General features: G+C 43.3%; 1 protein-coding gene across 1 annotated transcript in view; it reads right to left on the bottom strand.

Moving 5' to 3' along the window:
- Positions 1–22,501, bottom strand: part of LOC108629208 (neurogenic locus Notch protein-like) — a gene marked incomplete at its 3' end in the record, with an annotated part of 126,567 nt that overhangs the window by 24,008 nt on the left and 80,058 nt on the right. The window contains exon 5 of the mRNA XM_026817117.1: positions 14,070–14,206. Within this exon, the coding sequence (XP_026672918.1) occupies positions 14,070–14,206 (137 nt within the window). The remainder of the gene's footprint in view (positions 1–14,069; positions 14,207–22,501) is intronic.

The raw sequence follows: 22,501 nt of genomic DNA, 5'->3' as shown, positions 1-22,501 counted from the left end.
GTGTTTTATTAATGTAATATTTAGTACCTGTAAAATTTCAATGCTTTGCCATTTTTTTTATGTAAGGGTTCATACAATTTTAAGATATCAGTCAAGTTCGCGTTTTGCAGAGATAGTTTAAGGAAAAAATGAATGAAGAGTATTAAGAATCGTGTGAAAATCTGCGCGTAATCGACAAAAACTGTTAATTAAATTCCTAGGGATTTCGTTAATTAGTCGACTCATAATTGTAGCGTCACTTCCGTTCGCGCGGCGAGCGTCTCGGTTTCTCACAAGCCGAACGAATCGTTCGCACACAGACCCAGTTAACGATTTCATTTCAAAACTACCAGCATTCCTCGATTGTGGAACAGAAAAAAAATTGAAAAAATTGGATGCTGGATAAGAATAGATGAAAGATTTAAAAAGTTATAAACTTATCTCCAAAAATGAAAAATAGCGAAAAATTTGCTTTTTATTTTGTTGCAAGTAGAAAAACGAATTTCTCATGGACAATTTTTCTGTTGAGGAGATATAATAATTCGAGTGACGAGCGTTGCAAAAATCGATGATAAATCGCCGCTGGGACGAATCGCGATTGTCTCAACCTTATTTTTTCCCTTCTTCGTTATAATTATCGCGCGCAATTTTCGCTCGTTCGTGATCCGCCAATTAGCGGGCTGCATCGAACTTTTTCTCATGGGCGAACGTTCCTTCGCCAATTACGCGGGAGAAGCTTCTTCCCACATCCACGTATGGCAACCTTTTCCTTCACACGTGCATTAACTGTTTTATTAATTAAATCGAATGTCGGTCGAAAGTTGCGTTAATAAAAAGAAAAAAGGATGTACGTTCTCGTTCTCGTCTTCTCGCGTATCTTTCAAGCGAAACTGTTTACAGAATTTATCAATCGAGAGACTCATTAAAAAGGAACCGATCACTTGATTAAAGACTTTCTATGATTCGGCGTGAATGTATTTCATTCGTAAATTTTATATTCTTTGATCAAAGGTACTCCCAAGAAACACGGGTGAGATTTGTTAGCGTGTTGGGGAATCGAATTTACGAGCAGGAAGCGCGATTCCGTGGAATGTGCTTAGACCGAGAGTTGCGTAAGGAACGATAGCATCGATTTGGACACACGATTAACTTCGACGCTATTCATCAACCTGCGATTATCGCACGACATCGAGTTTGAAACTGGATATGTTAAAATTGCATAAATTTCTATGAGCAAGAAGGAAGTCCTCTGAACAATTAATTGAAAAAGTCAATCGATTATATCTCTGTAGATTTCTTAAGTAGTCTGGATATGAAAATAAGAACTCTTACATAAAATTACTATTACCATTACTTACATAAAAACAATGACAAAGCATTGAAATTTAAACCTTAAATTACAGCAACCGGAAGTGTTCATTTGTTCTACAATAAATGATGCAAGAAATCCGTCCATTTATGTAAAATTCAACAACTCGTCGAACGAATGTATCAATTTTTAAAACTGGGAAGAAGTGAGATCAACATTTCAGGCCATAAATAATTAAAATCTAGCAGATCACAAACGAGTAAGAATTTGGAACATCTGTACGGAATTTCAGTAAGCGGAACTGAAATATCGGACGCGATAACGCGAATTTGTAACGAGCTGCCCCAGCGCCTGTATACAGTTGCAATTAAAGAGAGTTACGATTGCTCGGCGAGGCACGGCGCGGCGCGGCGGACACGCGCGCTTGCGGATGAATCACGCGTGTTTCATCCACGACGATTTGTTAAACCGTCCCCCGGCGTGATTAACAGTCACGAATATATAATGTGAGACGCGATGCCTTGCCAGGTTTCCGAGTTTACCCGTTTTCCGGAATTCTCCAACGGATTCCAGCTTTCAAACTCCGGCTGATAGCGCCGCGGATAAGAATTCTCCCGGCTGACTTATGCGCGATTTCTCCTATCGGGATGCGGAATCCCTATTAGATCGTTAATCAGAATGTTACACGTTCTTTGTGTGCACGACCAACTTTTTGTATACAGGAACTCAGGTATTGAAAATATCCGATCTCGAATGTTCTCGCCACTTATTTCTGTGTCACTGTGCTATGCGAAAGTCTTTCGAGTAAATTACATATACGTCCTGTCCTTCAAAATCGTCGATAATGAATTAATGAATTGAAGCAATATAAAAGTTGTTCAATTTTTCTTGCAATTTCCATTTAAAAATTTCCTTTCTTCGAGGCAAGTTTTTCCACGAGTCGTTCGATCTGAGAACTGACTCATTTAAGATGGAATAAGAAACGCGAAACGAAACCCGTGTTAGAATCCCAGTAAAAACAGAACCAATTAATTTCCCTGCAGCGTCCTACGGTTGTTAGGAATGAGAGAAGAAAAAAGAGGTAAGAGGGTGGAAGTCACGTTTCGTGGACGATATCGAGACGACGAATCGTTCGAGATGCGCTCGCTCGTGCGCATGTTCCTTCCTCTAATCTTTGCGACCGGCGACTTCCTCTCTCCGCGGCTCGCGAGCTCTCTCGGATTCTTCTCTTCCACCTCTCTTTCTTCGGATTCCTCGTCCTTTTTCTACCGGCTTATGCTCTTGTTGTCCCGGGCTGACGACCGCTATCTCTCGCATCGCGAAATAATGAAATTACGTGAAAAAGGGACGACCGAGTCAAGCTTTCTTCTACATCGCGCGTTTCTTACCCGACCGCACAAATGCTAACGACGCTTGTTCATAGAAACAGATCTGACACGAGACCAGATCCTGCAGGTCTTAGTTTCCCCAGAAGGGGAGTCTAACGTTTCGACGCTGGGATGGTCGGATTTTGTCAACATCAATAAAATGCCAAATAATCATACGTAACACGTTAAATATCGAAATTAGAAGGAAAACAACTTTTATTTGAAGTATTTTTCGCAATTTTACAAAATTTTAGAAATTTTGCGAGCCTATTAAAAAGGTTATTAAATCTTGAATTCTTATGTCGAATTTTTATGTAGAATTTTCATTTCATTTATAAAAACAAAATGAGAGACAATGAGAGAATTTTGTAATTTTGTGTAATTCTTAATACATGATTTAAGAATGGATAATCAAGGTAATTGAATCATAAATGAATATGCAACTCGAAATCTATAAGCGTGTACATTATAATAGAATAATAAAATAATGAATGTTAAAAACTAGTTGCCAATTGTCTTTCAATTATCAGCTGTGTACGATAACCCAATGCCCGTTTTAATCGGAAACTGAGATTTTATTTACAAATACCTGACATCTTCGATCGAAGCTCTGCTTCCGCGTTGAAGCTATGTAAATGGCTGAGCGCTCGGCAGCGCGCGCGAACGCAATTTTCTCGGTCAGGCGGAGCGGAGAGGAGCGAGTGTTAACGCGCGCCGTAGGAAATTACCGATGCCACGGAACCGGGTCGCGATCATCCACGCGTTGCATAGTAGTTACCCGTTAATGCGGACAATGATTAACTACCCGGCTACCGCGTTTTACGACCCTGCGGATTATCTAATTCGACGCGAGTTCGGTAACGATTTTCCTACCGCCAATCTGAGAAATCGGAAACAGCATAGTATTGATCGAATGCAGCGGATAATCGAATAAGCTGGACGTAATCTTTCGGATAAGACAGTAGGAAATAAAAAAATTTAATTCCGCTTGAAATGATATTCTCGATTTAAACCTGGAAGACGATGGTACTATCTAACTGGCAACAGGGAAAATGTACTGAAATGATCGGAGCAACGATCGAAGATGCGCGAGCGCATCTACGTATAACTATATTTAATAAGAGACCGAATAAAACGCAGCGGAGCGAAGGAGAATCGAGGAGAACCCGATATGGTAATGGTAAAATATGAAGAGTACGCGCGAGAGGGTTGGCGTAGATGGTATCGAAAGCGGGGAATAAGAACCGATGGAAAAAGAGCAGTCCGAGAAAAAGGAGGTGGAAGGGGTTACGAAGACGAGGAAGAAGAAGAGGAGGTGGACGAAAAGGAAGAATAAAGTACCAGGGCGCGCGCCGCACTCTGCGGCTTTACGAGGGAGTCAATGACTCTCCAGGCTTGGATGTTATTCGAATAAAGTATTTGGATTATTTGAGAAATCACCATTCGATTGTGTTTCACTATGACTATTCGAATGGAATGAACGTATGCTTGAAATAATTCAATACAATTTTGTTTTATTCGAGTCAACTGTTTGGCGTTTCCCGGGGTGATATGAAATTCGATACTTTAAGGTGTTTTAAACCATCTATAAGATTGTAACCCGTTTTTTGCCTCTGCATGTCCTTGAAACGACTTTCAGGCCGTTAAGAGCCGGTCCGGTCTCCTTCTACGGGGTGTGGTCCCTTTCTATGGAGATCGCTTCCCCTCCTCTATCAATGGGGTCCCATTGTTTCGACCAGAGAATCTCCTTTGCATCTGTTCTATTCTACCAAACGTTTCATCGCTAACTCGTGCTCGGACAGAGGAATTCCCTTGCGAGCTTACCTACTCTCTACTTTTTGCTAAAGCATCGGGTTTTGTGGACTAGTTTCCTAATTCGACCAACGTTTCCCCGCTCCTTCGCCTTTCACGGCTTTCGCACAGCGGACTGTGTAGCTTGGAGAGTCTCGACCATTTTCTATCGACACTTTCTCGCGATTTTATTATATACATATACATCGTTGCAACAGGTTTATTTTACGAAATTGAATCAAATCTTACGCAAAAATTCTGCGATAGAAGAATTGTATCTCTTCAAGAACGAATCTTGAAAATGTCCCTGGATTTATATGAAACATAATTATGGCAAACGAGTTAACGAGATCTGAACATGGCGAATTGACGCATAATTCAATTCGTCGGTTACTATTGAAAAATGAACGTTAGCTATGCACTTGATCAATTGCACGAGTGCAAAGTGCGTGTATCGACTAGTACAAAAGTTTTTCGGTGACAAGCGTTCGAATACTTTTGCGAGCCACTGTACGCCACCTCCGCCGCCGATCGTTATTGAGATTCAACGGATGCATTAAATTAATCCAGATTTATATCCCTGTAACAACGCACGCTCACATACAAAAGGAGCATGGACGGAACACGGGCGGGGTCGAGTCGCTACCACGGCTACTCACCATCGCCTCGTGCGAGGAGGCATGAAATTCGATACTTTAAGGTGTTTTAAACCATCTATAAGATTGTAACCCGTTTTTTGCCTCTGCATGTCCTTGAAACGACTTTCAGGCCGTTAAGAGCCGGTCCGGTCTCCTTCTACGGGGTGTGGTCCCTTTCTATGGAGATCGCTTCCCCTCCTCTATCAATGGGGTCCCATTGTTTCGACCAGAGAATCTCCTTTGCATCTGTTCTATTCTACCAAACGTTTCATCGCTAACTCGTGCTCGGACAGAGGAATTCCCTTGCGAGCTTACCTACTCTCTACTTTTTGCTAAAGCATCGGGTTTTGTGGACTAGTTTCCTAATTCGACCAACGTTTCCCCGCTCCTTCGCCTTTCACGGCTTTCGCACAGCGGACTGTGTAGCTTGGAGAGTCTCGACCATTTTCTATCGACACTTTCTCGCGATTTTATTATATACATATACATCGTTGCAACAGGTTTATTTTACGAAATTGAATCAAATCTTACGCAAAAATTCTGCGATAGAAGAATTGTATCTCTTCAAGAACGAATCTTGAAAATGTCCCTGGATTTATATGAAACATAATTATGGCAAACGAGTTAACGAGATCTGAACATGGCGAATTGACGCATAATTCAATTCGTCGGTTACTATTGAAAAATGAACGTTAGCTATGCACTTGATCAATTGCACGAGTGCAAAGTGCGTGTATCGACTAGTACAAAAGTTTTTCGGTGACAAGCGTTCGAATACTTTTGCGAGCCACTGTACGCCACCTCCGCCGCCGATCGTTATTGAGATTCAACGGATGCATTAAATTAATCCAGATTTATATCCCTGTAACAACGCACGCTCACATACAAAAGGAGCATGGACGGAACACGGGCGGGGTCGAGTCGCTACCACGGCTACTCACCATCGCCTCGTGCGAGGAGGCTCGGTTTACACCGCGTGGGTGTGGATTTATCATTCCTCTCTCCCGAGGAGAGAGAAAGAGATTCGAACAAAAAGGGGCCTCACTCTCCCTCTCCCCTTGTCCGAAGAGAGAAAGAGTGGCCGTTGTCGAGTGGCACTCGTGGATACGGCCCTGTCACGACTCACCTTCCACGACATAATGGAGCCGCTTATGCTTTACGAGCGGGCAGCAGCTTTGCATTATGCATTGCATCGCTCGCCCCTGATTTTCGCCGAATTCTCCCGGGGAGCGTCGCGTCGCGGTGCTGCTTCACTCCCCCCCCTCCCCCACTGTCCTCCCCCGTCCGAAGAGAAAAGGGTTCGCAGTCGCATCTGTGCGATTCGATGAAATCGTGGGAAAATCGGAACTGTCGGTGGGTAATTGAAAGCCGCGTCGTTTGTACAAGTGGAGCAGAGTCGATTAAATGGCAACAGGGAAACAGTCTTTCCCTTGGGGGTGACTAAGTTTCTTTTTAATACATAGGGTTCGCACCGAGATAGATAAAATTTCCAATAATATACCACCACCATTTTTATTTCACTAAGCAGAAATCTTGATACACGATCGACAATTACTCTGTAATACGTTTCTGTAACCGAATACTATACATTATTAAAAAAAAGGTTGACTCTTTAATTTACGTCACGGTGCGTTTACTGATCGTACACGAAATTACTTATTTTCTTGTAAAAATCGGCATCTTCTCAAATTTCTCTGAAAACGACCGTCTACGGTAAATTCAATTTTCCTTTCCGCGATCACCTGCGATGGATCAGGTTTATAAAGAAAGGCACGGTGTTGCTTCCCCGCCGAGCCACGGATTGCCACGAAATTTGATACGATCCGCCGGGAAAATAGTTCTATTACGTTCGCAAAGTCGTGGAGCGCGACTGAGCGAGGGAGTTGTAGGAGGGACTGTTGTAGAGTAGCTAGTAGGTAACGAGACACGGACAGTGTCTTTTGAGAAGTTCAGAGAAGAAGCTCTAGGTTGCCTAGTTCCGTGGCTCGAACTCATTTATCGTTGCCCACGCTGGCCTGTTATGAGAACGAAATACCACCAGTAAGGTATACCGATATCCTCGCCACGGACAACAACGACCATTATCTGTCACTGTCTCGAGACCACTGCCAGCGCCGACCGAGATGATACGTGTCCCTCGGTAGCCCTTTTCTCCAACAGTCTTATTCATTTTTTTCTTTGACACTCCCATCAGTGTTGAGCACATCGTGGGACTTTTTGTAACTAGGCATCTAGAAGCATTCGCGAATGACGTCACACATGGGGATGTTCTATTGTTTGTGCTTCGGAACAATAGGACATCCCTAGCTGTGACGTCACTCGCCTAGATGCCTAGTTACAAGAAATCTCACGATATGCTCAACACTGACTCCCATTCCTCAAGATCAGGTCATAAACGAGGCTGACAATGCGACCTTCGTTCAGATATGAATTATATTTTTATCAGAAGAATTTTATTCACGAGGGAAATTCGAGATCTGAAGATTAGAATTATCTCATGACAATTTACGATCCGCAACAACAACGGAAAAGAAATCAATACCAAATATGAGAAACTGCAGCATCTTTTTGCCTGCAATTCAACCAACCAGGCTAAATCACCATTTTCTCTTCGCTACCGCCGTTCAACTTAGTAACAATCTCGTTCGCTGGTAGCGCAGCAAAAAAGACATCAGACCAGTAATCATTGCCTTGCAAATGTACTCGGAACGGACCATGGGGAGTTTCATCGAGCAAGCAAATATCCTCGGCCACGCGAAATTTCAATTCCATTCCTCAAAAAGCATCACCCTCTCATCGCACAACATTTCATCTTTCGTTAAGGTACGAGCAGGTGGATTGTGTAATTTTAATTTTTTACTTCATTAAATTTCGAACTTACGTGATGATCAACTATCCAACCAGTAGTCATGATTAGAAAAACGAGGATCGATAAGAGATAATTTCATCAACGTAATCGATGCAGTTTTTCAATGTAAAAAAATAAAATTCCTTGAATCAGTGGAACGAATGAAAGTTGCATTCTTAATAGTATAAAAGTAGATTACGCCAGTCAGTGTCAGCGTTCTCACTTGGCCGCGTTCAGCAACGTGTCAACCACCCACGAGAAGACAAGACCAAGAAAGACAGCTAACCCAAGCGTCGCCGGAATAAAGTTAAGCGAGAATGGTGGTACGAGGATGCGACACTCTCTTGTTAAGATGTCATCGTGCGCGCTTCCTCCGCGACCAGATGTTCCTTCGGCCATTAATTATTCGCCTCGCGACGGAACGAGCTAAGAATCTCGAAACAGAGGTGCCACGCGGTTTTAATTAAAACGGCAGAACAATGTAACGCGGAGGTGTCGAAAAATCCGCTTCTTCGAAACGGGACTGCACATGCTATGCGCGAATTATCGACGCGTAGGATGACCCGTCCGGCGATAAAACTCGTGTATACCGTTGTAAATACCGAGAGAAAATCGGCCAGCTCGACGTTTATTGAACCACGGTTCGACATTAATTCCTATCCACACGCGTGCGTGCACGCATCTTGTAAGCGACTGCTTTATTTATCTCACGGATGAAATTTGTGCAGTGCTCAATCAATTTGCTAAAGTAAACGAGGAAAGTGTAGTTTATATCATGATTATGAAACGATCGCTTCGAATGATTAAATACTTACATCATAGAAAACATGAAATTATGTATGTTTGCCTTTGGAGTATCTTATGCAAATCTTCATTCGGTGAGCATCTTGTAGAGAATTTGTAAACGTCTAATGGATTATGAAACCTGAATTTCTAGGAGATTCCGATTAATACATTCTGTATCCAGCACTTCGAATTAGAGTTTTCGTTATGATACGACTGATTTTGTTTTAAATTTACAAGACGTATGTACTTGCAATTGCTTTGAATGTATTAAAGAAAGGACTACTTAAATTCGATTAGAGTACAATGAAATAATGGTATTACGTCGCGAAATCCGTTTAGTTGTCACAAAAATTCCTCAGTTCAAGCGTGATGCGTTTAGCGATAAACCCTCGCGGATTGCGTAACGGCAGCTTGCGGAAGGGAGCCAGAAACGGCGAAAGCAACGCGTGCCCCTAACTCAGGCCAGCTCCCCTGACCGGTAACGCACTTTATACCCGCGTGTTGGCATAAATCAGCCGGAACGCCGTACGTATAACCGTCCGGCACGTTCTTCCTCGTCGTGTTTCGCCACTCGCAACACGAACGCGAGCAGGGGGATCGCGTTTTCCGTGAGGACGACCGCGCCTGCTGCGCGTGTATACCGTCCACCGACACGAGATCGCGGCTAAAATCGATTCCCGATCAATCGGCTTAATTGAATCGACCACGAACCGACTCGTGTCCAACGGGAACGATGGGAAATTAAGTCGAGACTTAAGACGCGGATCGCGGGTCGCGTATCTAATCGGACGTGTTTCGAATCTCTTCCTATACAACTCCATAAGTTAAGACTTTCCGGAGAAAAAGTATCATTTAATTGTTAGAGCGTGTAGCACTGGCGAAACACCTAGTAATTAGAGGGATTAAGGAAAGACCTTCGAGATCTCACGATTTTATTTTTCTAACATTCTTAAGTGTACGTAACGTAACAATATTTCATGAGCTTTGATTTGCAAAAACGAGATGATTTAAGTCGTAGAGGTGTAAGAACGAGCACGCATTTTATAATCTAATAGAAGCGTTCAAATTACCAAGGTTCGGTATTTAAACGTACATCTAAATATCAAGATCGGGGGAGCAACAGAAGCCTGGTCGTGTTCCTTTGCCGCGATCGCGGAGGAGGATTCAATTTAGAGGGGTAACACGAGAAATAGAACCTGCACGAGCAACAGCACACGAGGCTTGGTATATCTGGAGAAAACGAGCTACGGGGTGGCGTGGGGTTCGTCTCCCATCTCGGTGAGCGCGGCCGATTAATCTATGGGCGTGCGGTTAATCGTTTAACCGGTGCTCGATAGAGCGGTTTCTAATTAGCGGAATGGAATGGAGGAGGCGTGATCGGATCGTCGACCAGGGAAATATCCGGCCCGGTTCAGGTCGTCCTCGGAGCCAGAAGGGACGATGCTCTCGCACAAGCCAGAAAACGTGCGCAGGATAGAGGAAAGAAAGATGGGTAGGTAGAGGTAGCGAGTAAAAGCAAGGTGGCTCGTGCTCGACACGAAGCGGAGAAGAAAACGCGGAGATGGAGGAGCCGAGAATGCGGGATGCTGCAAATTGAACCATTACTACTATCCTGTACGACCAAATTGACTAGAGGAAAGGCTGAAGCTAGTCCTGCGCTACGGGAGAGTTGCAGGCTTCGACTTGAGGATAGCCGGAAAGGCCAACTTTTCACAGAAACTAAGCAAAAAGCGTGGTGGAAGGAAGGAAAGAATAGGAAGAAGGGAGAACATGCAAGCCGGGATGCAAGCTCGGTGTTGCAAATTGAACCATTACGACTAACTATGCGAGCAAATCATTCGGAGCGAATCGTTCCAAAGGAGAACAGCTACGAGCTTCTTACAAATACCTCGTCGTCGAGGCCAGCCTCAAAGGCTGGTTATTTCCTTCCCTGGTGGATGGATGAGGAGAATCTCACGATTTTATTTTTCTAATATTCTTAAGTGTACGTAACGTAACAATATTTCATGAGCTTTGATTTGCAAAAACGAGATGATTTAAGTCGTAGAGGTGTAAGAACGAGCACGCATTTTATAATCTAATAGAAGCGTTCAAATTACCAAGGTTCGGTATTTAAACGTACATCTAAATATCAAGATCGGGGGAGCAACAGAAGCCTGGTCGTGTTCCTTTGCCGCGATCGCGGAGGAGGATTCAATTTAGAGGGGTAACACGAGAAATAGAACCTGCACGAGCAACAGCACACGAGGCTTGGTATATCTGGAGAAAACGAGCTACGGGGTGGCGTGGGGTTCGTCTCCCATCTCGGTGAGCGCGGCCGATTAATCTATGGGCGTGCGGTTAATCGTTTAACCGGTGCTCGATAGAGCGGTTTCTAATTAGCGGAATGGAATGGAGGAGGCGTGATCGGATCGTCGACCAGGGAAATATCCGGCCCGGTTCAGGTCGTCCTCGGAGCCAGAAGGGACGATGCTCTCGCACAAGCCAGAAAACGTGCGCAGGATAGAGGAAAGAAAGATGGGTAGGTAGAGGTAGCGAGTAAAAGCAAGGTGGCTCGTGCTCGACACGAAGCGGAGAAGAAAACGCGGAGATGGAGGAGCCGAGAATGCGGGATGCTGCAAATTGAACCATTACTACTATCCTGTACGACCAAATTGACTAGAGGAAAGGCTGAAGCTAGTCCTGCGCTACGGGAGAGTTGCAGGCTTCGACTTGAGGATAGCCGGAAAGGCCAACTTTTCACAGAAACTAAGCAAAAAGCGTGGTGGAAGGAAGGAAAGAATAGGAAGAAGGGAGAACATGCAAGCCGGGATGCAAGCTCGGTGTTGCAAATTGAACCATTACGACTAACTATGCGAGCAAATCATTCGGAGCGAATCGTTCCAAAGGAGAACAGCTACGAGCTTCTTACAAATACCTCGTCGTCGAGGCCAGCCTCAAAGGCTGGTTATTTCCTTCCCTGGTGGATGGATGAGGAGAAGCAGCATTAACGAAATTCTTGAAGCGAATTACAGCCAAATGTAATAAATACTTGAGCCGCGACATTATTGCTCGAGGTTGAAACGCTAAATCACACAATATTGCAGAGATGTATGTAAACCTAATTTTGTAACAAGGCGCAAATGGTGACACCGCAGCGACGAAAATCTGGTCACGAGAATAAGAAGCATGAGATTGGAGAAAGGGTTCGTGGCGATCCCTTTAACGGGAAAAGGCGCGCGCGAACGAAGGCAAAGCGACGTAAAAGACTGAGGCGAAGGTGGAGCAGGAGGAAGGAGAATCATGGAAGGTGGGGTCGCTATGGTTGTGGTCCGCCTGGGAACGACAGGATCACGCATTGTGTTCCGGCCAGCGAGAAGGCCACGCTAGGCTGACCCTAGGCTTTACATTAACCATCCACCGTGTAGTATAGTAAGTACGCGCGCATAAATGGCCACGTCGTCGTGGCACCCCTCGTCGCTCGACTCAAGTCGTACCTGTTGCACCGGCTAATCATTGTCCCCCGCATTCTTCTTCCCTTTCATTCCTGCCTGTTCTTTTCCCGACACGTTTGTTCGCCCCCACGCGCTATCATTCCCCGAGACAAGGTTGCGCAACAGTTTTAAGCGACTGCAAAAAGAGAGAGAGAGAGAGAGAGAGAGAGAGAGGGGGATAGACGGGCTTTCTTGCCGTCGTAAACAGAGTGGAACGTGGAACGCGATTTCTTCGAAAAGAGGTAGTATACGTAGTGGTTCGCGCCGAAATGGCGAATCGGTGGTCAGACGGTAATCTTTGTTCTCTTCAGAACGCATTCCACGCGGTTCTCCGCGAAAACCAGTTCAAGGAGAAACGGCAGACGGACACGCTGTCGATCTTTTCAATTCGTGAGAAACAACCGCGAGGAAATGGCACCCGAAGATCGCGAGGGAGGCTTGAGAACGAACGCGACACGGAACTCTTATGGGAATCCTCTGAATAAGGGCGACATCACTTTTATTCGAGTTTCGATAATTACTTTAATTGTTTCTAAGTCCTTGGTAACGATAATACCTTTGGTTACGTATACAGATTCGGTTTAAATTACACTCGTGACAATATCCTGTAATATCCTTTATGACAGAGCGAAAGAAATTGCCCCATGCGCAAACAGTTTCGTCTTTCAAATCCAATAGCGTTCATTCATCTTGGCAGATAGAAAATGTCAGTAATCTGAATTCGTTTTAAATCTACGCGTAGAATATATATAATTCAATTAAAATATCTATTCAATGAACTATGTACGTAAATGAATGCATTACATTCGTATTTAAAAACGACTAGTGCAATTTTGAGAGAGAGAGAGAGAGGGGGATAGACGGGCTTTCTTGCCGTCGTAAACAGAGTGGAACGTGGAACGCGATTTCTTCGAAAAGAGGTAGTATACGTAGTGGTTCGCGCCGAAATGGCGAATCGGTGGTCAGACGGTAATCTTTGTTCTCTTCAGAACGCATTCCACGCGGTTCTCCGCGAAAACCAGTTCAAGGAGAAACGGCAGACGGACACGCTGTCGATCTTTTCAATTCGTGAGAAACAACCGCGAGGAAATGGCACCCGAAGATCGCGAGGGAGGCTTGAGAACGAACGCGACACGGAACTCTTATGGGAATCCTCTGAATAAGGGCGACATCACTTTTATTCGAGTTTCGATAATTACTTTAATTGTTTCTAAGTCCTTGGTAACGATAATACCTTTGGTTACGTATACAGATTCGGTTTAAATTACACTCGTGACAATATCCTGTAATATCCTTTATGACAGAGCGAAAGAAATTGCCCCATGCGCAAACAGTTTCGTCTTTCAAATCCAATAGCGTTCATTCATCTTGGCAGATAGAAAATATCAGTAATCTGAATTCGTTTTAAATCTACGCATAACATATATAATTCAATTAAAATATCTATTCAATGAACTATGTACGTAAATGAATGCATTACATTCGTATTTAAAAACGACTAGTGCAATTTTGTTATGGGATCGGGCCCTTTAGTCAATAGAAACTGGCTTAGGTCTAGGAGATTTAGTTTCCATGACATTAAATAATTGAAATAGTTCTTAGAGATCAGTACGAGCATAATCGACTCACAGTGCGGACGAATTCGTCATGAATAAAGTTATTTTTATTCTCTTTAAGAAGCATTAAATGTTCTACCATTTGTAACTCGCTCCCTGATCTTCGAATCCTACACAAATTTCATTCAGATGAAAATATTCAAAGTACTCCTGTTATCTTGCGTTAAGCTTTCAAAAGGTGAATCACTGACATTGACTATAGCCAAGAATCGCGTGGTCACGAATATAATTGAAATTGAGAAGAGACAATTTAAAAACTCACCCTCGAGGCAGCTGCACTCGTAATCCAAACCATCGATCGTCGGACGACACGTGCCCCCATTTTTACACGGCGACGGGTCGCAGGGAATATACTCGTTCTCGCAATTCTGGCCAGTGTATCCGCTCGAGCACATGCATCTGTGAATCAAACGATACGTTCAAATTGTAGCTTTCATATTACAACACATGCACGCGCATATATACAGGTGAGTCAACGAGAAACAACATAATGTTCTGTTATACAACCCTAGTGATAGTCGATTTTCATTTGTTCAAGTATAAAAAATCATCCAACAATTTCTGTGAAATCAAAAGCTTGTGTAAGAAATAAATAATAAATTCATTGTCTCGAATGCTTGTTTTTATTAATTCGCTCTGTACAACGAGGCCGATCGATTAAAACGGTTTGTGACGAAACAGCGATTGATCAAGGCGATAAATTAATAGTTAATACTCGCTTGATCGAGCCTTTCAGAGTTAATTGTACCCCTTTGACTCGGACGAGATTCTTGAGAGAGAGAGAGTGAACGACCGGCTTCTTTGCGCCGTCGAGAAAAGTGTGAAGTATAAGAGAATGAGAATGATTCGCAATGTTGCCGGCAAGTTTGATGGAAGAAATTTGTGTCGATTACACAGTATGTACGAACAAACACGGGGGCCACTGCAATGTCATGGACGTATACTGTCAATTGTGTACAAGAAATGTAACATGATTGATAAATTGACTTTGATAAATAAGGTGCTTAAATAAGTTGTGCTGGAATTTTACAAAGAATTGTAAATACATTGAACGAAATGTTATAATTGGATTTACATTGAACACGGGTTCCATGTACAATTTACTCTGAATCGACGACTACTCGGCTCCAAGAATTTTTCCCACGCATATAAACAAGTTACACGGCAGTAAGACATTTTCCAAGTTGCTTGTATACACGAGCCGAAGAGGCTCTGCTAGGAAACGTTCCCACTCTAATTCCTGTTCATCCGAGCATAAAAGTTCTACTTATAGCTGTTTAATAAGACGAATTCTGTCGCGAGCAAAGATAAAATCATCTTAATGATATACGAATTTAATAAACGGACTTTGCTTAAAAAATATGAAAGCTTACAAGTGTCCTACAATGTGAAAGAAATCTGAATGAATTACAGGCAATAGTTTCGTGCAGAATGAAAACAGTATTGAGGATGTTTTGAAAACCGGCGACCAATCGATCATTTTAGCAAGCATACAGCCATGGAAACGCGAACCCTCCCGATCAGTTTCTCACAGTTCTCCATTCGTCGACTCTCATCAAGGCAACGCGAGACCAATGAACCGCCGCGTGTTAACTATTGAAACAATCAATATTTATAATACCGGTTCCCAGTCGTAGCGTCAACTTTTTACATTGGACGCGACACTTTTTGCACGCATGCCTATGCACATTTCCCAAGCGATAAACTGCGCGAACTATACGAGTACGCATTAATATATCAGACTCCGTTTTAACCTGACAAGATGTATGCACCGAAAAAACTCGAATGCGTATGCAGTAATAAGTAGACGGCATATTTATGGAAATTTTAATTGCACTTTTATGACAAGATTACGTAGAAATAAAAGTTGAATAAAAATCAGTGTCATAAGTAGCGATGGAATCTGAAACGCCTCGAAACGCATCGAATTTGTCACGCTACGAAAATTTTCATTTAATTAAGAGAGACGCACCTCGAGCTGGCTGCCAGAAGGAGTACCAAGAACGCGTGCGTGAGATACATTTTCGCTCGAAATCAAATTCCCTCTGGTCACACGGCTAGACGCTCTCCTCATATTTTAAAGGAAACTCGGTGAGCGTTCCCTCCGTTTCCAAGAAACACTATCATCGATGCGAGATTTGCAGAACCACTATCGGTGAGCAACCAAAAGGACAAGGTAAACACAATCACCGTAAATGTATACACCTTACACTACCGCTCGGACGTTTACATCCGCGCGACGAAAAGAATATATTCACAAGTTCACACTCCAGATTCGCCGATTGCACTAGGTTTCCTAATATCACAAAAGTTGACGAGTATCCAGTGACAGAACGTCCGATGATAAGCATATAAAAACGGGGTACGCGTGTATACTGTCTCTTGAGTAAGCGTACGCGATAAAAAAATTGCAGCCTGCACTTCGTTCCGAGACCTCGCAGTCGATGCCTTATCACCGGTTCAATTCTGTCACGAGCATATGGCGTTTTCCTCTTTGCGACGCGTGTAACAGCTTCGATACCTCCATTCTCGAGTCGCGTCTCATACGATGGGACTCGAAGGACCGGACGGCGAGAGAACCGTTGAAAATTGGCCGAGCCGTCGGCACATAGCGTTCCACACGATCGCACGTAATTGTCTAACGTCGTTCGTCGTCGCTGGTGCCACCGGTACTTATGTGGGAACAAAGTTTATATGAGAAGTTTGCGACAAAATAGATTATGCGTAGACGTTCGAAGATGGAAAGGTGTACTTCGATTCGCGGAGAGAGGAGCGAGCGGCACGGGCCCGGCTGATCCCGCGGTTAAACGTGGCCGCTCCTTTTCTCACGGCCTTTCCGCCGTCGCTTTTCGTCGTGTTTCGCTCGGTCGAGGATCGCCAGATAGAATCCGTGTCGGTCCGGTTCGCGTCGAGCACTTTAAACTCTGTTAAACTCGCTCAAATTGCCTCTATCCTGTCCGCTGCGTCGAACACTGACCATGACGGCCGGTGGGGTGCGAACGAACGTTGTCCGACTGCTTCTCTTCACCATCGGACTTCTGTCATTTCACTCATTTCCACATACATTTTCCCGATACATATTTATCTATCGTCTCGAGTGATCCGCGAACAGTTCCCCGTACGATTATTACGATATGAAGCACTGTAAAATTCTCACTAAACACGAGATGATTAGAACGAACACGCTATGCAACGCTCGCCGATCTCTTTGGAGCCGAGCGTGCCACTTGCAAAATCATAGGGGTGAAACTGATACGAGTTACGAGTCGCGATTCGATAAATCAAATCACAGCCGTGATTAGGTTCGATACACGATGATAGGTCACGTCCCGCAGCCACTGTTCGCGCGTGTTTTTGGTGGTATAACCGAACGGGGGTGGAAATCGGCAGAACGTGTATCGTTCTCGGACGGCTAGCGACAGACTAACCTCACCTTCGGCGGTGCCCCGTCCAGAGGGCGCCAGTGTCGCGTGTGACCCCTCTTTGGAGTCCCCCACCCCATTGGGTTGTCGTGACTCCGTTTCGCGTCTCTGTCCGTTCCGTCGAGTGCCTATCGCACTGTCTTCGTCTCGTTTGTTAACCAAAGTCCTCTCGGCTTATTCCGTCACCCTTCGTTAGCCCTCGACTATTTCTCGTGCCATCTCGCTCTGACTCACTTCGCGAACCGTGAGTTCCTCTCGTTTCGGCTACCGAGTACCACCTAGGACCCCAGCAGCCGGTAGAAACGATATACGTATGCGGAATCGTTGCGTGCATCTCGGGTCGGGTCTCTGCCCCTGTCTCCCGCTCCCTATTCTCGATAGTATGCAAGAATTTTGCTAATTCGATAGCTACACGATATTTCCTCTCGCGAGGAGACGTGAGTTCGACGCGCGTCCGCGGTTTCATTGTGGAATTCTTTGCACTTACTATAATTTTGAATAATTCTTTACAATTTGCTTTCAGTTCTCCCTTTAGGATTAAATGACATATTTATCCATTTTTCTGTCTTAATATTGATATGCATCGTATCTTACTATTTTGGGATTTTGAATGCAAAGAAGATGCAGAATAAAGTTGATTTTAAGCGATAAACGAGCGACTTCTTAACGGGCTATTAGACTTTATTATAAATGAAAAGAAATGAACACGTCTGCTTCTCTTCAAGTCTCGTCGACAATTAGACAATCACAACAGCAATGACAATTGCCAATTTTGTCGTCAATTGCTATCTTCGTGAAAGATTGTCTATTTTTCTGGAATCCCACATTATTTTTCATTCAAGACGATGTTCAGAACCTGCGGACGATCTTTTGCGATCCTCGGTCTAGTATAGATCTGAAAAATCAGCTCTAATCTCTTCAACATGAATATTTATGCGTTTGGGTAGGGTAAACAGACCGAGGGGCAGAAGCGTGTCGTAGGCACGAAAATTCCAATTAGATCGCGCTAACGGGCGAGCTTCAAAAGGTGTCCGATTTTGAAATTTAATTTTCACTTGTTTACACGCGTCGCGCACATCCGGAAACACCGCCTGCGGGCAGAACGGGGGTTTCCAAGGCCGAAGGGGATGATCCGGATTTCTCTTTCCACGTGCAGACGAACCTCTCCTCTCTACCCGATCCTTTCTTCTCGGTCCTAAACCCGCGTCGCGAATCTCTCCCCCGATTTATTCCGCATCGGTGGACGTCAATGATTTTCGATACGTTCGACATTTCGAAATCGCGCGTAGATTACCGATCTCGAATTTCTGGGGCTGAACGCGAAATTCGTTCCACTCACTTTATGAAGAACGGTATTCATCGCTGGAAACCGGTACAAAGATGTCGAGCTCGCTTCCTCTTTTTCTTAAATTGAACGTTGCCTCATGAAACTTTTGCAACGCGGTCGTAAAACTGAATCGTGCTGGAATATTTTCGAGCGGCAACAGCCGTTCTCAGCTCGAGAGGAACGGAAACGATTTTCGTATTGTAAAATTGTTTCCGTCAGAACGTATATTCACACGTTTCCTTCGCTTCGACAAGATTCGAAGCACCAAACTTCTCAATATATACGTATCATAAATTACAGTTCAATTAGAATTCTCTACTGAAATTACAATTTGAATTTTTCGCTTCATCTTCGATTTTATTAGATCGAATGCAGGGTTGCATTTATCATTGTTTTTCACTGTTGTTTCGGCAGGTATCGAAAAGACACGTAAGAATCATACTGGAGACGACGACCGCTCGATTCCCGAGCCATAGTTCCATGTTTATGCGTCTTATATGATTCATGTCGGAGGCCGAGCGCGACACGAGGAAATCTAATCGTGGTTCTCTTCTGGACAGAGTCGAAAGAGAAAAGATATGTCAGGGTCCCGAGACTACGCGCACTTCGCCTGTGGCTCCCGATGAAAATAATAAAAGAAGAAACAAGCCTGTTCCCTCTCTATTCGACAAATTCGAAAATTTACATCTAAATATAAACCGACGAAAACACGGTCGTATATATTCTTCCCCGATTTTACCTGACGCTTGACACCGTCCAGTTACGAAAATATAAATGTAGATGCTCATTCGGTATGCGCGAACGTGGAAATAATGCATTGGGCGTATAATATACGGATGTCAGAGCTCCTTTTTTATAGATTGTATTCTTTTGTTTGACGCGTCATTCTTTTCTGTAATATTTTTAGAAACTCCGATCTCGGAGAAAAAGAAGACGCTGGGTAGCAGTCCTGTGCCTCCTTTTTCCTCGGTTAGTTAATTAATTAGGCGCGTGATCAGCATTAAGATTCTACTGGCAATTAAGTCTTCAGTGTTCGGGGGACTACTAAGTACCACCAGCACTGAGCGTGTCTCGGTTACTGGCCTCATCGCGCCGTCACATCCAATAAGTAAATATTTTTTATTTGTATAAGCAAGTTTCTCATATATTTAATTTTATATAAAGCGGAAAACACAATTTTATACAGTTAATACCTTAAGTCAATACATGCATAGATTGCACACAATTTTTAAAATACTACCTTTCCTCCTTTTCTAACGTGTGAGAAACTCGTTCATTGATTACAGAGTTTACGTAAATCGAATGGGTAACGTCGATGAAAATCGCGAGAAAAAAAATGATGATCCACGGACAATGATAACTGTTTGAACGGATGTCGCAAGGATATTCCGGTTCCCGCGCATTCTCGTTCCTGTTTCGCACGGGACTCGCTACGTGTACAACGATTGTTCCACGAACGTGGATTCAGAATCTAGATCATCTCATTGATTATACATCACCGTCTCCGTTACATGGAAACCAGCCTCAACAGATTTATTGTATTCATACCTATGGTTCTTCGACGTGTTCAAATTCGTTATATACCTGACTCATTGGAGCTATATCACAAATTGCGTATTAAACCTATCAATGAATGTATTTTTTCTCTATCGTCCAATTGACAACGTTATCAACAGATGATATCATGAATTATAGCACTGTGATAGCAAATAAAATAAGTTAAGATATGAAATTTTTAATTTCACTGTGATTATGATGTGATGATATATCAGACACAATCTGATGTTTGTGATGAGTCGCGAGTTTGCGTTTAATCGTTAACGCTCGAACCAGAAATAATCGTTTGCCGGGTGCATTGTGCGGCGCGTGTGACGTAAAACGGATGCACGGCGCGTAAAGTAAAGGAGTACGTATAGCGCGGGATTAACGCGGCTTAATGGAACGCGCCTCGCCGGTCGCCATCGCAGCTCAGCCCGCTTTCCCACCGTCGTAATTGCCTGAATTGGTTCGACTCGATAATCGTTACGTCAGACGATTCTCGACGATCAACTTCCCCGTTGGACGGTACACCGTCCATTTCTCTCTCGCACGAACCAGGAAAAATAACGCGCTCTCTGTTCTATACCCCTCGCCCTTTTCAATGTATTTTTTGTTTTCCGACACTGGATAAGTAATTTAACCAGTCGTGGTCACGCTTATGTCTTCGAACGTCGAGGTCACACTACGTGGTTACAGGCCAAATTCATCTTCAAACAGATGTATCTTTTTGTATAAGAATTACATTTATTAAAACTACAGTGGAATTTCGGTATACGTCTCGTATTTCGTATAAGTCCAAATATGTATCAGGAACGGATTAATGTATAAATTATAATATATATATGTATAATAACATAGGATAAATGTAGCTTCTACCAGGAAAATACAATCCCTTGAATGGCTTGTAACCACCCGGTATAACCGCCAGGTGTTAATATCGTAATGACATTTGATTTTCATAGGAAATAAAGTCTACTAATAACGAAGAAAATAGTTATATAAACATGATCGCAGATAGAGTTACATATAAATAATGACGTAAAAAATCGAATACTCGGGGATCGCAGTAGGAACATTAATTTGAATGTATCAAGTGAGTTCTTAATTATCTTTGGCAATACGAGAATAGATTAATAAATTCTAAATCTAACTTCTAGCATGAACCGGGACCGAAAACTGACGTCAAGTTATGAAATTGTTAATTCAATAAGTAACTGCGTTCCCTTTCACCTGTTGCTTCTACTGCCTCCCAGCGATAACCGCCAGAGTATAATATATTGTTGCACGATTAGTAAAGTTAGCACCAACGTCGACGCCATTTGTATAGTGAAATGCAATCCTGAAGTAACAATTGATACCTTTCAATTAAGCGAAATTGTATGTTCATAAGTATCAAATGTGAAAATGTAAGAATTTTCAATAAACTTTCATAGTTACGTAAGATTGATCTTCATCATTTTTCATTCATTAATACCCCGGCAAACTATTAAAATCATGTTTACACATACATACGTCTACATAAGTAGATGGACCTTTTCTGTTCACTATTTCTATTTTCTATTTGTATATCGAACTTTGTCTCACGGGAATCTATACATATAGGTTGCGCAAGGCAGAAGTGAAAATTATACCTGAGGCGTGACTCGAACGATTGACGATTACTATACTTATCTATAAGGATCAAGGCGTAGACAATGCGACAGATCATCGATCCACGCTCGAGTGAAAAAACCTGGCAGACCTTGTCTCAGACGGAGATTGAGCGTTCATATCCTTCGACGCCTACAATGTACTCGATTACAAATAGTGGAAGCGCGAGTGACGTACCTCAACAATAATTAAACAGTCCGCACCCAGGACCATCGGTAATACGTTTTAGCGACACCGTTGGAAGCTATTACGTATCGGGACAGTTATTAATGATCCGTCCTGGACTGAATATCGCGAATATAAAAAAGAAGTTTATTATCTTGGATCGCCTGTGAAAATGTCGAGGGTAAACAGTTCATTCGCGACGATTCGCTTCTGTAAAGGGAGTGTAACGGAATTTAACCTTGACGGGTCCGATCGATCGAGTTTTACGCGATTAATCAGCGTCAAGCCTCGCGATCGTATAATTTCTCTCCTCAATACGCGTAGCTGTCGTTTGCCTGTCAGAGTAAACGGATTAAATGGAACGAAGTTGGGAAAATTAGTTCGGATTACAAAAATTTTACGAAGAACGAACTTCAATTCAAGGATATCCAATCGAAGTTGGAATACTAATTTCACGTTTGATTCAACAAAGGGCAAGATTTATGAAACTGCTAATGTATTCATATATTGCGGCGCGTCACGTACGGACCGACCTGCTAGTGTTCAGGGGTCAGCCTCTGTCGTACCTCTCAACCGGATTTTGAAGTCGTT

Source organism: Ceratina calcarata, unplaced genomic scaffold (genome assembly GCF_001652005.2).
Source record: "Ceratina calcarata isolate Rehan_Ccalc_2016 unplaced genomic scaffold, ASM165200v1 scaffold557.2, whole genome shotgun sequence".
In the NCBI taxonomy this organism is placed as follows: Eukaryota; Metazoa; Arthropoda; class Insecta; order Hymenoptera; family Apidae; genus Ceratina; species Ceratina calcarata.
This window is presented reverse-complemented; position numbering and strand designations above follow the sequence as displayed.